The sequence below is a fragment of the Equus asinus genome, chromosome 3, assembly GCF_041296235.1.
Source record: "Equus asinus isolate D_3611 breed Donkey chromosome 3, EquAss-T2T_v2, whole genome shotgun sequence".
Classification (NCBI taxonomy): domain Eukaryota; kingdom Metazoa; phylum Chordata; class Mammalia; order Perissodactyla; family Equidae; genus Equus; species Equus asinus.
Genome location: NC_091792.1, coordinates 61,676,815 through 61,690,069, shown reverse-complemented (window position 1 = coordinate 61,690,069; position 13,255 = coordinate 61,676,815). Strand labels below are relative to the sequence as shown.

The following is a 13,255-nucleotide window of genomic DNA, read 5'->3' as shown; positions in this document are numbered from 1 at the left end:
GGCTTCTTGGAAGCTTACGTCCTGATTTCAAATATGGATAACTTATCAACAGTCAACTAATAGCCAAATAATCAACACATAACCTGTGTGCTAAATATTAAAATAATGCAAAATAAAATAATTATGTTTTTCTTACTAGGGGAGAATTATGTAGGTCAAAGGAAAAAAGCAGTGATGGACTTAGGGCTCTCTTCTTCGCTCACAGGAGTTGAAAATATCTTGCCCAATTCTATTTGCTCGCATCCATCCCAGTTCTACAAGGAAGGAGGAAGCATTCAAAGTTTCCCCACTCAATCAGCACCCATTTGCAAGGTGGTCAGCTAACAAGTTCATTACAACAAAGAGCGTCTGACTTTAAGAGAATGAACATGTCTAAAACAACATAAACCAGAGGGAAGCAAGGTTTCAATTTAGGAATTTGCCTCACACACACTTTGTAAAGGATGCCTAAGTTTAAGGCATAGTGAATAGGTTTACTGAGCAATGCTTCTCCTAAAACATTAAGTATATCTGTATTCTCTCTCTGTCAACAACTGCCTTCAAGACCAACCTTATGTAAACATTTTTTTTTTTAAAGATTGGCACCTGAGCTAACAAGTGTTCCCAATCTTTTTTTTTTTCTGCTTTTTCTCCCCAAATCCCCCAAGTACATAGTTGTATATTTTTAGTTATGGGTCCTTCTAGCTGTGGCACATGGGACACCACCTCAACGTGGCCTGACAAGCAGTGCTACGTCCAGGCCCAGGATCCAAACCAGTGAAACCCTGGGCCGCCAAAGCGGAGCCTGCAGACTTAACCACTCGGCCACACGCCCGGCCCCCTACATAAACTTTTAAAAAAATTATTCAAGGTCTGTTTACTAATTGATAAAAATACAGAGGATCATGCTGAACATTTCATCTAGTAAGTGTGTGAAATTCCAAATGTTTTCAAGTGTCACTTTTGGATTTTGTCAGCAGACAATGGTGACAGTATTTTTCCCCCAGCTTTACTGAGATGTAATTGACATACTAGTTACAGCATTTTTTCTCTTATAACATTGTATTTGTTTTAGATGATGATTTGATATATGTATACATTAAACTGTTTCTTTAGTCGTTTAAAAGTTTAGCTGTTAGTCCACAAACTTTGAGCTAATCAAACTAATTCAGTTTACCTAAAGTAATTCTCCAGATTTCCTACCAGAATTCTGTTGGCTGCAAAAATTTAAGAACAAAGCTTTCAGCTTACTTTCTAAAGTGAACAAGAGTGAAAATGAAAAGCATGGTAGGCCATTATTTTTTAATTATAGCATCATATTTTCAAGGTGTTAGTGTTGAAGAGGAAATGTGAATAAATTCAAGTGCTGTCTACCAACAGTCAGAAACAGACAATGCGACAGGAAAAGAATGCCATTTTCTTGTAGTATTTCTGAAACTAAATGCCAACAACTTTTAATAATATAAGCCAAATATTAGAACACATGTAAAGATGAAAATTCTTATCTGTACTGAAATGAGTATTTCTATAAAAAGAATACTTTTGCAAAGTTTAGCCATAAAACTGCTTTGGGTCTCTCAGGCACAATCAAGTAAAGAATCCCATAAGGACAATAAGGCAAGGCGATGGCATGTTACAAGATAACAGCCAACTTAGCTATGGGCTCGTTACTTATCCAAAACATGGATGATACACACTTGAATAGTTAAAAATTGGTCAATTAATTTGGTGGGATTAAAATTTTTATATTTACGAAAAGGTCAACTATGTAAGGAAACCCCCAGCAGACACTGTTGCTCACTTCATTATTGATTGTAGCTCCAAGTCCCAGGTGGTTATTTTTAACTTGAACTTTAATATGATCTGTGGCTCCTTGCTCCTGAGCCCCTAAACCCTGTGGAGATTAAACAGAAAGACAGTTAGCATCTTTATCAGGTATAGAAATTACCTCTTTCTTTGCTCATCGATCATTTGATTAATTACTAAACATCTAGGAATGAGGCATTATCCGTGCCCTCAAAGAGGACACAGTTTAATGGATTCTTGTAAGATACGTCTGTAATACCAAGGATGCACTTACATTAATGAATGCCAATTCTTCAACTTGAGACCAAATTTAAGGCTCATGTAAACACTAAGGAGAACGTGCTTATTTCTGATGCACAAAAACAGAGTACTACTACAAACTAAGAGAAGTCCATCAGAAATATTACAAGTTCATGGCTCTCTCTATTAAATAATTTTACAAAACAACACTGAGGAAGTGGGGAGAGAGGGACTCCAAGTCTGCTGCATCAATTAACGCTCATTTGTAAGGTGTCCCAAAGAGCTTGGTGTTCTGGAGAACCTGAAAGGCACCCAGGATGGCTCCAGCAAAGTGAATGAAGAGAAAATAAGATGATATGAAGGGGCTAGACCTCACAGGACCTTGGAAATTATGGTAGGAATTTGGATTTCATTTTTTTAAAACAACAGGAAACCACTGATCTTTTAAGTAATGGAATGCATGATCTAATTTCTGTATCTTAAAAGATTAGTCTGGCTGTTATATGGCAAATGGTCCAGAAAAGGAAATAAAGGAGAACAGGGAAGCAGGTGAGAGGCTGTTGTGGTGATCAGGGCAACCAATGGCAGTGGTTGAAGCACAAGGCTGCCCTGGATAGAAAGGAATAATGACCAGGGATGTGGGAAGTGAGAGTGGTGGAGGAACCAAGCATGACTCCCAGGTTTCTGGCTGGCAGACAGGGTACCATTTGCAAAAATGAGGAAAACTTGAGAAAGAAATATTTGAGGGGATCAAGAGTTATATCATAAAAAATGATAAGCTTGAGATGCTTATTCAAGCAGAAATGTCAATCAGGCTGATGAATTTACAAATTTGGAGCTCAGAGGACAGATCTGGACTAGATACAGAAAAGTGACAGTTCTCAGAACTTACATAATTCAAAGCCAGGATGGACTGAATGAGCTCACCTGAGCAGGGTACAGAAGAGGGCCTGGGGCTGACCCCAAAGAGCTCCAAAGCTCAAAAGTCTGCAGGAGGAAGAGCCAGCAACAAATTTAGGAGTGGCCAGTGAGGTAGAAAGAAAAAAAACAGGAAAGAGGGAAGTACTGTGGAAGGCAAGGCAGAAGTATTTCAAGGAAGGAGTAGTTAATTATGTCCAATGCTGCTAGAGAATTCCGTAATGTGAACACAAGACAGGGTCCATTGGATTTGGGAACAAGATGGTTAAAAGACCTTGACAAAAACCATTTAAGTGTAGAGATATCAGTACAAATCCTATTTGAGTCAGGAACAAATGAAATGTGAGGGAAAAGAGAAAATGTGTAGTCTAGCTATAAAAGGGAATATTACTCTTAGCAATATAAAACTCTGGTTAAGTATGATTCCAAGAGCAAATAATTAAAAGACACTGTCTATGAAAGATGTTAATCACAGTAGGTTAAATGATAAACAAAGACAGCTGACATTCATGTTGAATTCTAACTTTATCATCAGAAGGTCACTACAATTTAGTTATTTCTCCAAAATCACTTATTGATCCAAAACATAAATTCCTCCCAGTTTCCAAAGAAAGATGTATTCTCTTGATTTGTAATCTCCTTCCATGGCTCCAATTTCTTTTGCTGTTTTCCAAAATACCTTTCCTTTAGACCACCCCATCTTCTCTAGCATCCTCTGGCCAAACTTGGAATCATCATTACTCCACGCAGTGTTTCTTGGATCCACGGCCCACTTCTGCTTCCGCCGACCTGCAAATGACAAAGTATCTCATCAGCAATTTATCTTTCAAATCTGGAAAACACCACACAAATACACACATATCTAATACATACACACATGCCTGCATAAAACATCACATACATTTTGTTTTCTTAGATGCAGATATCAGATTCAGCAGCCAATGGAAGGTTATCAGATTGGATCGTTATCCTGGTTTCCCCAACAACTGTGTATTCTCAACATAATAACTGACCTCATAAGATAAAAATAAAAAGATTTCCTCCAAAGGTGACAAATCAAGAGACAGGATATACCATCATTCAGGCCTTCCACATTCAGCTAAAGGCAGCAACTTAAAGCACCTGTCAGCACCAGCGTCATCCTCACCATCAGTAGCAGCTGCAGCAGCATAGTCGTTGCCATACATCATGTGTCAAATGCTATCCATACACTATTAGATTCAGTTTTCACAGTAACCCAATGAGGGTAGATACTCTTATCTCCCCTTTTCAGATGAGAAAATCTAAGGCTTAGAGAAAGAAACGTGCCAAAGTCTCCAAGCAAAAACCAGAGCCTCTATACAAACCAAGGTCCTACTGATATCAAAGCTTATATTCTTAATCCACAATATACAACAGGCATTATGATCTTGGGGATAATCAACTGTACCCTCCACACACGTGACCCATGGATACTAAAAATCATCCCTTCTCAATGAAATGCCCTCAGGCCATATGACCCCTTCTCTGGACTTCCAGAATAAATTATCTGCTTCTTTTTTGGCATTTAATTACATTCTTCTGTATTATGACTATTAATGTCCATCTCTTATGTTTCCTATTAGACCATAATCTCCTACGGCTCACTATGGTGTCTTATTCCTTATGCTTCGTTGCAAGAAGTAAAAAACACTTTGCCTATAGCAAGCACTCAGTAAATATATGAATGAATGTCTGAATGAATGAGAAAGAAAGAAGGAGGGAAGGAAGAAGGAGACAAGAAGAGGAGATGGGAAGAAAGGAAGGAACATAATTGAATTAAGGCAAATGCTTTGGGTCTCTTCAAAGTAAGCATTATTTTTTTAAATACATGTAAATAACTGACCATTATGAACTCAAATTTATTGTCATTTTAAGGAAAGTCACAGCAGATACAGAATCTCAAAAGTTCACAGAACAAGAATATAAAACTCAAAAGTAAATTACGGCCAAATGAGAAACCTGGAGATCAAGCGTCATTATCACTCACATTCTGCACCAATGGAAGCACGCGCCTCACTATCAACAGCAACCTCACGCCTTGGCAGTCCCATGACATAATTTTAAAAAATAACCCAACTTTTCAGTCAGAGAGGCTTACTGTACTACAAGTCAAATCTATAAAGAGACCCATAACTACACACTGCCTAGCAAAAATAAGTAAACCTTTCACAAACATGCAGGCAGAAAAAGGTTACTTATAAAGCAAAACAAGTTGGGCTCAAACTCATACTGTTTTGCAGGAAAAAGGTGACCCAAATATGCTACACGTGACTAAGTTAATGCTGTACTTATCTTAGTAAGTACTCAGTGTAACACTGCCTCTGCTAATGAACAGCATTCGAGACAGGCCTTGTTAACCAGCATTCTCTCCGTCAGGCTGCTGACTGGTGTGTGTCAGAGCTGATGACTATACAGCAGAGCTTGCCAGGGGGATGTGACTGGGGCTTGTATAAAGGAGACATTGTGGAGAATGACAGCCCACCCTCTGCAATAAGAACTGTATACAGTTTACGTTACATACGTATATACAGCAGGCTATACTGCTTACAACACAAAAGACTGGATGGACAGCCACGGTCAGTTCCTCTTCCCAGGGAAATGGCAGTATCCTCAACCAATGGCATATGGCAGAGTTTCCCAAATGAGGATGTTAAATGGGGAGAGGGGCTTCTCATTAAAATAGAGTACCATTGGGTTAAACAAAATTTAACACAGTCATGTACTGCAAAATGACGTTTCGGTCAACGATGGACCACACATACAATGATGGTGCCATAAGACCAGTACTATATAGGCTATACCATCCAGGTTTGCGTAAGCGCTGTAGGGGAGGAAGAAATTTTCCTCTGTCCTTCTCAGTTCTTCTGGCTGCTCTAAGAATTAAACTGACATGAGACAGATTAACAGGAGAAAAACAAAGTTTAATAACATGTATACATGGGAACCCAGGAAAACCACCACCACCAAGTGACTCACCAAGAAGGCCTGAAGCCCTCACCTTAAATACCATCCTCAGCTAAAGACAAAAGCTGTTGGGGGTGGGGAGGGACAGGGACTTCAAAGGGAAGGAAGGCAATTCACAGGTAGGTGAGAAGGAGCAAACGTTTGGAGAACAAGTGTTTGGTCACACAGAAACAGAAGAACACAGAGGGGAGCCCAACAAATGGGCTTTTCTAGGTTCCTCCATCTACCATCTAGTTCACTTTATGCTAAGGTGGTAACTCACTTCCTGAGGAAAGGTTTTTTTAATCTTAATTCTTTTAGGTGGTTATGGGGAAGGTAACAAGAAAAACTGTGTAAGTCTTTGTTTCTTAAAAATAATCAGCCTAAAATAATCCTCATGTTAAAGAGACACATTTTGGGATAGCAAATTTTGTTCCCCTCAGAACACTCTATGACGTTCACACAATGACGAAATCACCCAACTACACATACCTCAGAACACATCCCCTTCACTGGGCAAACGTGACTGCGGTGTTCCCCAGCGAGGCTTCCTCAGAACTCTGAATATGCAAACATATTCGCGTTTCCCAAACTTGTGTGACCATAACCCTCCTTGCCTGGAACACTTCCTGGTGCTAGTGTTGTAGAAGCTTAAGGTTTGGGATATCCTGGCAAGGAAAAGACTATCTTTGGTCTGTTCAGAACGGATCAACTTTTATGCATGCTTTGTTATTCTTATTCCCTAACGGTTCTGTGCTCAGATGCCAGCTTTGCTATACTGCATGCAGAAAAGAGCTACCAGAGCAGGCCTGACTACTGGCTGTCCTTCAAAAGGCCTGCTTACAAGGCTGGCCCTTGGCAGGGAACTTGGGTTTCAGGAAGGTTCTGACCATTCTCAGAACTGATAAGAGTGGCTCACTATGCCTGTTTCCACAAACAATGCTGAACACCTGCTTTCCTTCTGGAAGTGTGGAACTCTGGGGCATGCCAGGCAGAGGCTGCCTACGTGACCAGCCCCCAGTGAAAACCTGGGGTACTGAGTCTCTAACAAGCTTCCCTGGTTGGCAACATTTCACATGTGTTATCACAACTCATACTGGGGGAGTTAAGTGTGTCATGTGTGACTCCACTGGGAGAGGACTCTGGAAGCTTGTGCCTGGTTTTGCCTGGACTTTGCCCTACGTGTCTTTTCCTTTTGCTGATTTTGCTCTGTGTCCTTTAACAGCAATAAATCTCAGTCATGAGGACAACTATAGGCTGAGTCCTGAGCCATGGTAAATCACTGAATCTGAGGACAGTCTTGGGGATGCCCGACACTACGTGGAAGAGCAGTGTAAGGGAGAGTGCTGGGCCCCAGGGAAGAGTGCCCTGAATCTGCAGAATCACTATCTGGGACGATGTGTTTAACCGTCCTCCAGCGGTGACTCCTCCTATTTGGAGATCGAACTGTAAATGGTTCCATCAGGACTCTTTTGGGGTAACCCCAATAATCAAGCTTCATACAACAGCTCAAAGGACTTCTCTTCCCAACCACTCCATGCCTAACACGGCACAGCTTGTGCCAGGATTCAGCTTTCTCTGAAAGCTGTGCTGAGTTCCTTCTTCCAAGAATAGAAGCGTTGTCTTTTTTTTTTCCCCCAAAGATATTCAAGAGCACAAAATATCCCACCCATGTAGTCTTATTACAAAATTATTCAAGGGGCCGGCCCCACGACTTAGTGGTTAAGTTTGGCACACTGCTTCAGCAGCCTGGCTTCACAGGTTCAGATCCCAGGAGTGGATCTACACCACTCATCAGCCATGCTGTGGCCATGACACACATCCAAAGTAGAGGAAGATTGGCATGGACGTCAGCCCAGGGCAAATCTGCCTCAGCAAAATATATATATATATATATATTCAAGACTTATTCAAGATTGAGGAAACTACAGCATAAAACTTTAATGCAATGAACATTAAAATCCATTAACTAAAGTGTTGTCATTTGCTTATAAAATGTAATCTTCCAAGTGCCAAAAATTGATCTTGAAGAGAATCAGCCGATATCTTGAGAATAAATCCGATGATATCTTGAGAAAAATCCAGGTCTAAAACTCCAAATTATATAAAAACTAGGAAGTGTGAGTGATAACTGAAATTCTTGTCTTACATAGCAGAGAGCCACTAAAATAACATATGATAATTAAAGAAATACTGGATAAAAAGCGTTTTTGAGAAACACAAAGAAAACTACTAGATTTTAAAACTAGGGTAAGTGACTGTGGTGAAGATAAAACAAAATATAGTCCATATGGCAAGGGAAAACAAGGGAAATAGCATACTTAATGAAAAGGTTCACCATCTAATTTTAAGTAGGAAAAAAAGTAGGATACGAAACTGTAGCTATAGAATGATCCCAATTTTATACACTATCAGAGAAAAAAATTGCTGAGTGGTGATATTATGGGACTAGGACTTTTCTATGCTTTTATTTTCTCATCTTTAAAATAAGAATACCAGTCCTAAATGTCCAATCACAAGGGATGTCACAGATATTAACTCAGCAAAATTTTTAAAAAGATACAAAATATTATGTATTATCATGACAAAGATTTGAAAATTCAGAGTCATGGTAGGGAGAGGAGAACTGAAAATATTCTCTTGAAATCATACAATATGAATTACTGATGTTCACAAATAGCACTTCACATTTGTATGTCACTTCATACATTGAACTATTTTCACGTTCACCATCTCATTGATTTTTTTTTAAGCCAACCCAGTCACGAAGACAATAAAAGAAGTTTTTAATAACCCCACAGAAACTGATCATGGAAAGAGACAGAAATGAACAGCAGAGCCAGGGCCAGTGTTCCCCAGTGCATGCTCAATTAAGCAGACATCGAAGAATACTAAAACCAGCAGAGATCGTAACATATTCCTTTCTATGATTCCCTACTTAAAAACAGAAAACTGCTGGTCCTAGTGGCAAGAACATCAAGATACAGAGATGACTAGATCAATTTTGTCACTTTGACAAAATCTGCTCAATGACAGGGTCAATTATTTTCCTCTGAACCTCAATTTCTGCCCCTGTAAAATGGAGCCTTACTCATTTCTTTTTGTGCTCCCACTCTTCCATCTCCCTACATGAGAGATAGTGACAGCACCTGTTTCACAAAATCCCTGTGCAGTTGCTGTTGGTCTGTTAAATCAGCTGTTTTTCTGGTCGTCACTCACGACACACTTTCAGTAGGTTATGGCCCTCTCTTCAGGATCAAAGCACGACTGCCATCTGGTGGCAGGCAATCTTAGCACAGGTACCGTTCAGAAGTTAGCCTCTCCAGAGAGGGAATGAATGAACTTGCCTTCACAAAGTGACGGTAAACGTCAACGGCAAACAGGCTGGATAGGGCATTGTGGCCAACACTCCTTTTATGGAAGAGTGTTAATAATTCCGAATAAGAAAGTCAAAACTGCCACAGTCTTACTTAGAATCACTCATTAGCTCTGCACCCCATAAGAAAAAGGCTAACTTCCTGTGTTGGATGCTTCTAATCCCTGTGCCTTTCTTTACTGGGTTCAATACATCTTCGAGAATGGCATTTCAGCGACCAAGGAGATCCTGCTGCCCTAACTTCCTCTTTTTACTGATGAGGCGGAGGCCCCAGGAAGTGAAAGACCCAGTCCGGGTTCCCACGACCTGGGTCCCGACTCCCATTCGAACCCACCGCGCGCGTGCCCAGGTCTGCGCGTGAGGACAAGAGTCCCAAGCGGACGCTCGCAGTTTCTCTCACTAGCAGACGGTAGCAAACTTCGGAGAAGGCTGGGCTGGGCGATCTCTGCGGCAGGCCTGGCCAGCCGAACCGGGCTTCCAGTCCCCCGCATGCCCCGCCACTCGGTCCTGCACGGAGCGTCGACCCGGCACCTTCACCCTTGCGCCCGGGTCTGGCCTCCGAGCCCAACACTCACGCTCAGCCAGCATCGACATGTCGCCAGCCTGTGACGCCGTGGGCCTCCGGTCCTAAGCAACTGCGGCCACCACGGCTAACGGGTCGCGGAGAAGCCGAAACCCCGGGACTCACGCGCCAGGAGGACTGCAGCGGCACGGCGCGTCCTGGTGACGTCAGGGAGGCGCGACCTGCTCCTCGACCACGTGGCGGCGAGTGGGCGTGGCGCGGACCGTCTTGGGGCGGGTGGCGGAGGTCAGTGAGGTGATTGAGTGCGGACCCCCAGCGGGGAGGGGTCGGAGGTCTAAAGGAGGTGGAAAGAGAAGCAGGGATTCGTGCGTTTCGGCAAGTTCCTGCACTAAATGATTGGACGCAGGTAAAACCCTTAAGAGTGCCGCAGAGCAAAGGCTAATAGGATTACCTGTATCACCGGCATCATTAATTACTGAATGCCAAGCATAGTGCTTTCTGGAAATAAGACACCAACTGTGCCCTTAAGTAGTTCACAGTCTAATGAGGAAAAGAAAGAAGTAAACAAAAGTCCTTAGGGCCGTCAGCGTTATAAAAATGGTGCGTAAAAGGAGTTTGCGAAACTCGGCTGGAGGGAAAGACTGCACCGTGGTGTCCTAGCTTTTCTTCCTGCTCTGCTTTCTGAGACAGACATGATGACAGATTAGATAGATATATAGATAGATAAGATAGATAGATAGATTAGATAGAGGATCCCAAGTTAAGCATATAGCTAAATCTGGGGAAAATGCCTCTCTTTAAAGAAGATGATGCTTTCAGCAAGACAAAGGTTTTTGTTTTTGTTTTTCCTTCCATTCCAACGTGCACTCTGGAACTTTACCTTTATCATATTCATCTCTGTGTCCATACCAGCACCTAGCAAAATAATTTGAGTATGGTACAGGCTCCATAGATGTTTGTGAAATTTAAGTAAAGTTCTTGTGTCAACTGGGGAGTTCTAATGAGATTCTGGCAGTGAGAATCTTAGGCAGACAATAAGGACATGTTTCTGGACAGGTGACTCTAGTGAACCTCAGGTGATGGTGCTGACACAGAAAGACAGCACCACTCAAGTGCCAAGAGAAGCTATGTGAGGGACTAGATTCCTGTTCCAGATGAACTCACCCCTTAACTAGGAATCTGGACAAACAAGATACACCTCCCTAGTTTCATAAAAATCAGAAAAAAGAAACACAAAAGAATAGTTGCTGCCGTCAGTACATACCCAGGAACTGAGATGGATGGGGAGATGCAAAATCAATGAAATTTTCACAGCCAAGGCAGGGAGCAGGTAAGTCATGACATGGGGAACATGATTAAAATAGGGAGTTGGACTTGCACAAAATTAAGCATGCAGGATCACCCAAGTCTTGGGATAATTAGCAGATGTGTTTGATTAGACCAGAGTAAATGGAAGGTAGTTATATAGAGTGGAGAATAGTGACTTTATCAGAAAGTCAGAATTTTTTCAAGCACTACATATGTTGGTATATGATTTCAGGAAGATAATTTTGTCTCTAGGATGGTCAGAAAGATTGAGGCAGAAGTTTGCAACACTGTTGTTGTGGTCCAGGGGATAGCTGGTCAAAACTGAATTAAGACTATGAGTGTGGCAGTGAATGGCAGCAAATGGTTGTGCCTTGTGATTCGGTGAGCTGCCTCTCTTGGACATGTCCAGTCAGAGGCCGCAAAAGAATGTTGTAGAAGGGACTCTGCATTTGAGTGAATGCAGGATAGACTAATTGTTTCTAAGGTTTGTTCCAACTCCAGCATTCCCACTCCAGTATTCTATGAAATATCTATGAGGATAATCTACTGGAAAAAAATGTTAAGTTTGGGACTTTTAAAAAATTACAGAATCATATTTATAATTTTAAATGGCCAGCTGGGAGTGGTTATTATGCTTTTAAAAAGAAGATGATTCAATATAAGACAGTTAGTCTTATTCTCTTGGCAGACTCTGTAAGAGCAGTGCTTCTCAAACTTTAATGTGTGTGCGAATCACCTAGGGATCTTGTTAAAATGCTGTTTCTGGTTCAGCACATCTAGGATGGGGTCAGAGATTCTGCATTTCTAACAAGCTTCCGAGGATGTGGATGCTGATGATCCATGGACCTTACTTTGTGTATCAGGCCATTAAACAACCAAAGGTATGAACGAACTCACGGTTAAAATAGACTCGTTTTTTTTCCTGCTCAAGAAAAGTCCTTATGAAGAACACCTTTAGGTGAGATGACAGACTCTGTCAAAATGCTTCGAAGAACTGAATCTAGAAGGTACTTGGATACGTCATCTGAGCTAGTCCCTTTCCTTGAGGCAAGGAAAGACCAAGATCAGGGACAGAGTGTTGCTATTCCTTTTCTATAGCTCTGGTGAATGTCAGTTTCAATCTCTCTCTCCACACACACACACATACACACTCGATTGTAAAAGCTAGTTATACATTCTGTACAATCACAAAAAGGAATCCTCATATGTTGCATTATATCTTTATATTATTTTTCAGATATATCACTAACATTTTATCTATAAAAGAAATACAGCTGACTCTTGCCAGGTAAACTTACTTCATTCCTAAGACACAGCACTCTGTTACAATGCAGGGGGTTAGGGGGTCAAGCACTAGAATTAAAATGGCAGTCAGAAAACATGGCAGAGCCTAAATTCTGCTCCCAACTTGGAGAGTGACCTTGGGCAAGTCATTTCACCTCTTTTGATATCAATGTGCCAATCTATGAAAAAACGACGACCTCTGAGATTATTTCTGGGTCTGAAAGACTTTCAGAGAATTGCTTTAAGCAGAAAAGCATAACTCAGTGACATGAGCATTAAAGGGAGTATAATAGCATAATAGCTAAGAGCTGGGATTCTGAAGCCAGACTTCCTGGGTACTTTACTACACTGAGAGCAAGGGAGCACTCTTGAACTAGGAGTCTTGAAAACTACCCCAGCCAACAGTCTGCCCGCAAAATTAATAAACAAAAGCAATCTTCAGCTATACAAGGCTACAATAAGAAGAAAACAGAAAATGAGTCAAACATTTCAGCTGATGAAAATCCATCACTGCAAAAACAACCGCAAAACAGAAGAAAACCGAACATAATACTCCATATTGAATTAAATATCCATAAACAATCACTTGGTGATGTGGAAGTGAAAAACCACCTGGAGTCAGAAACTCAGAAGCTAACAGGAATGGACAAAAGAAGCAGGAAGAAATGAAGTGAGAGTTAATTGAACACAGGAAAGAAGTGGAGGTAAAACAGCAAAACCGTATTAGAAATGTGGATTAAATTCAAAGGTGCCCAAAGAGATAGATCCAAAGATGAGAATTTAGTAAGAGACATTGAAGAAAGGCAAGAAAACAACTAAAAAAGTGAAAATGAGGTAAAGAAAGAAGTAAAAAAAAT

At 41.1% G+C, this 13,255-nt stretch overlaps 1 protein-coding gene across 3 annotated transcripts in view; it reads right to left on the bottom strand.

Moving 5' to 3' along the window:
* PINX1 (PIN2 (TERF1) interacting telomerase inhibitor 1) overlaps nt 1-10,024 on the bottom strand; it is a 92,243-nt gene extending 82,219 nt beyond the window's left edge. Inside the window, exons 1-3 of one of the 3 annotated variants that reach the window (XM_014852092.3) lie at nt 9,859-10,024; nt 3,623-3,732; nt 1,781-1,873 (exon numbers count right to left, since the gene is read on the bottom strand). In XM_014852092.3, the coding sequence (XP_014707578.1) occupies nt 1,781-1,873; nt 3,623-3,732; nt 9,859-9,877 (222 nt within the window). In that variant the 5' untranslated portion in view covers nt 9,878-10,024. Of the gene's footprint in view, nt 1-1,780; nt 1,874-3,622; nt 3,733-9,617 lie in introns of all 3 variants that reach the window. The other 2 variants (XM_070505103.1, XM_070505104.1) reach the window with 2 other exon arrangements.
* Between the last annotated feature and the right edge of the window lie 3,231 nt (nt 10,025-13,255).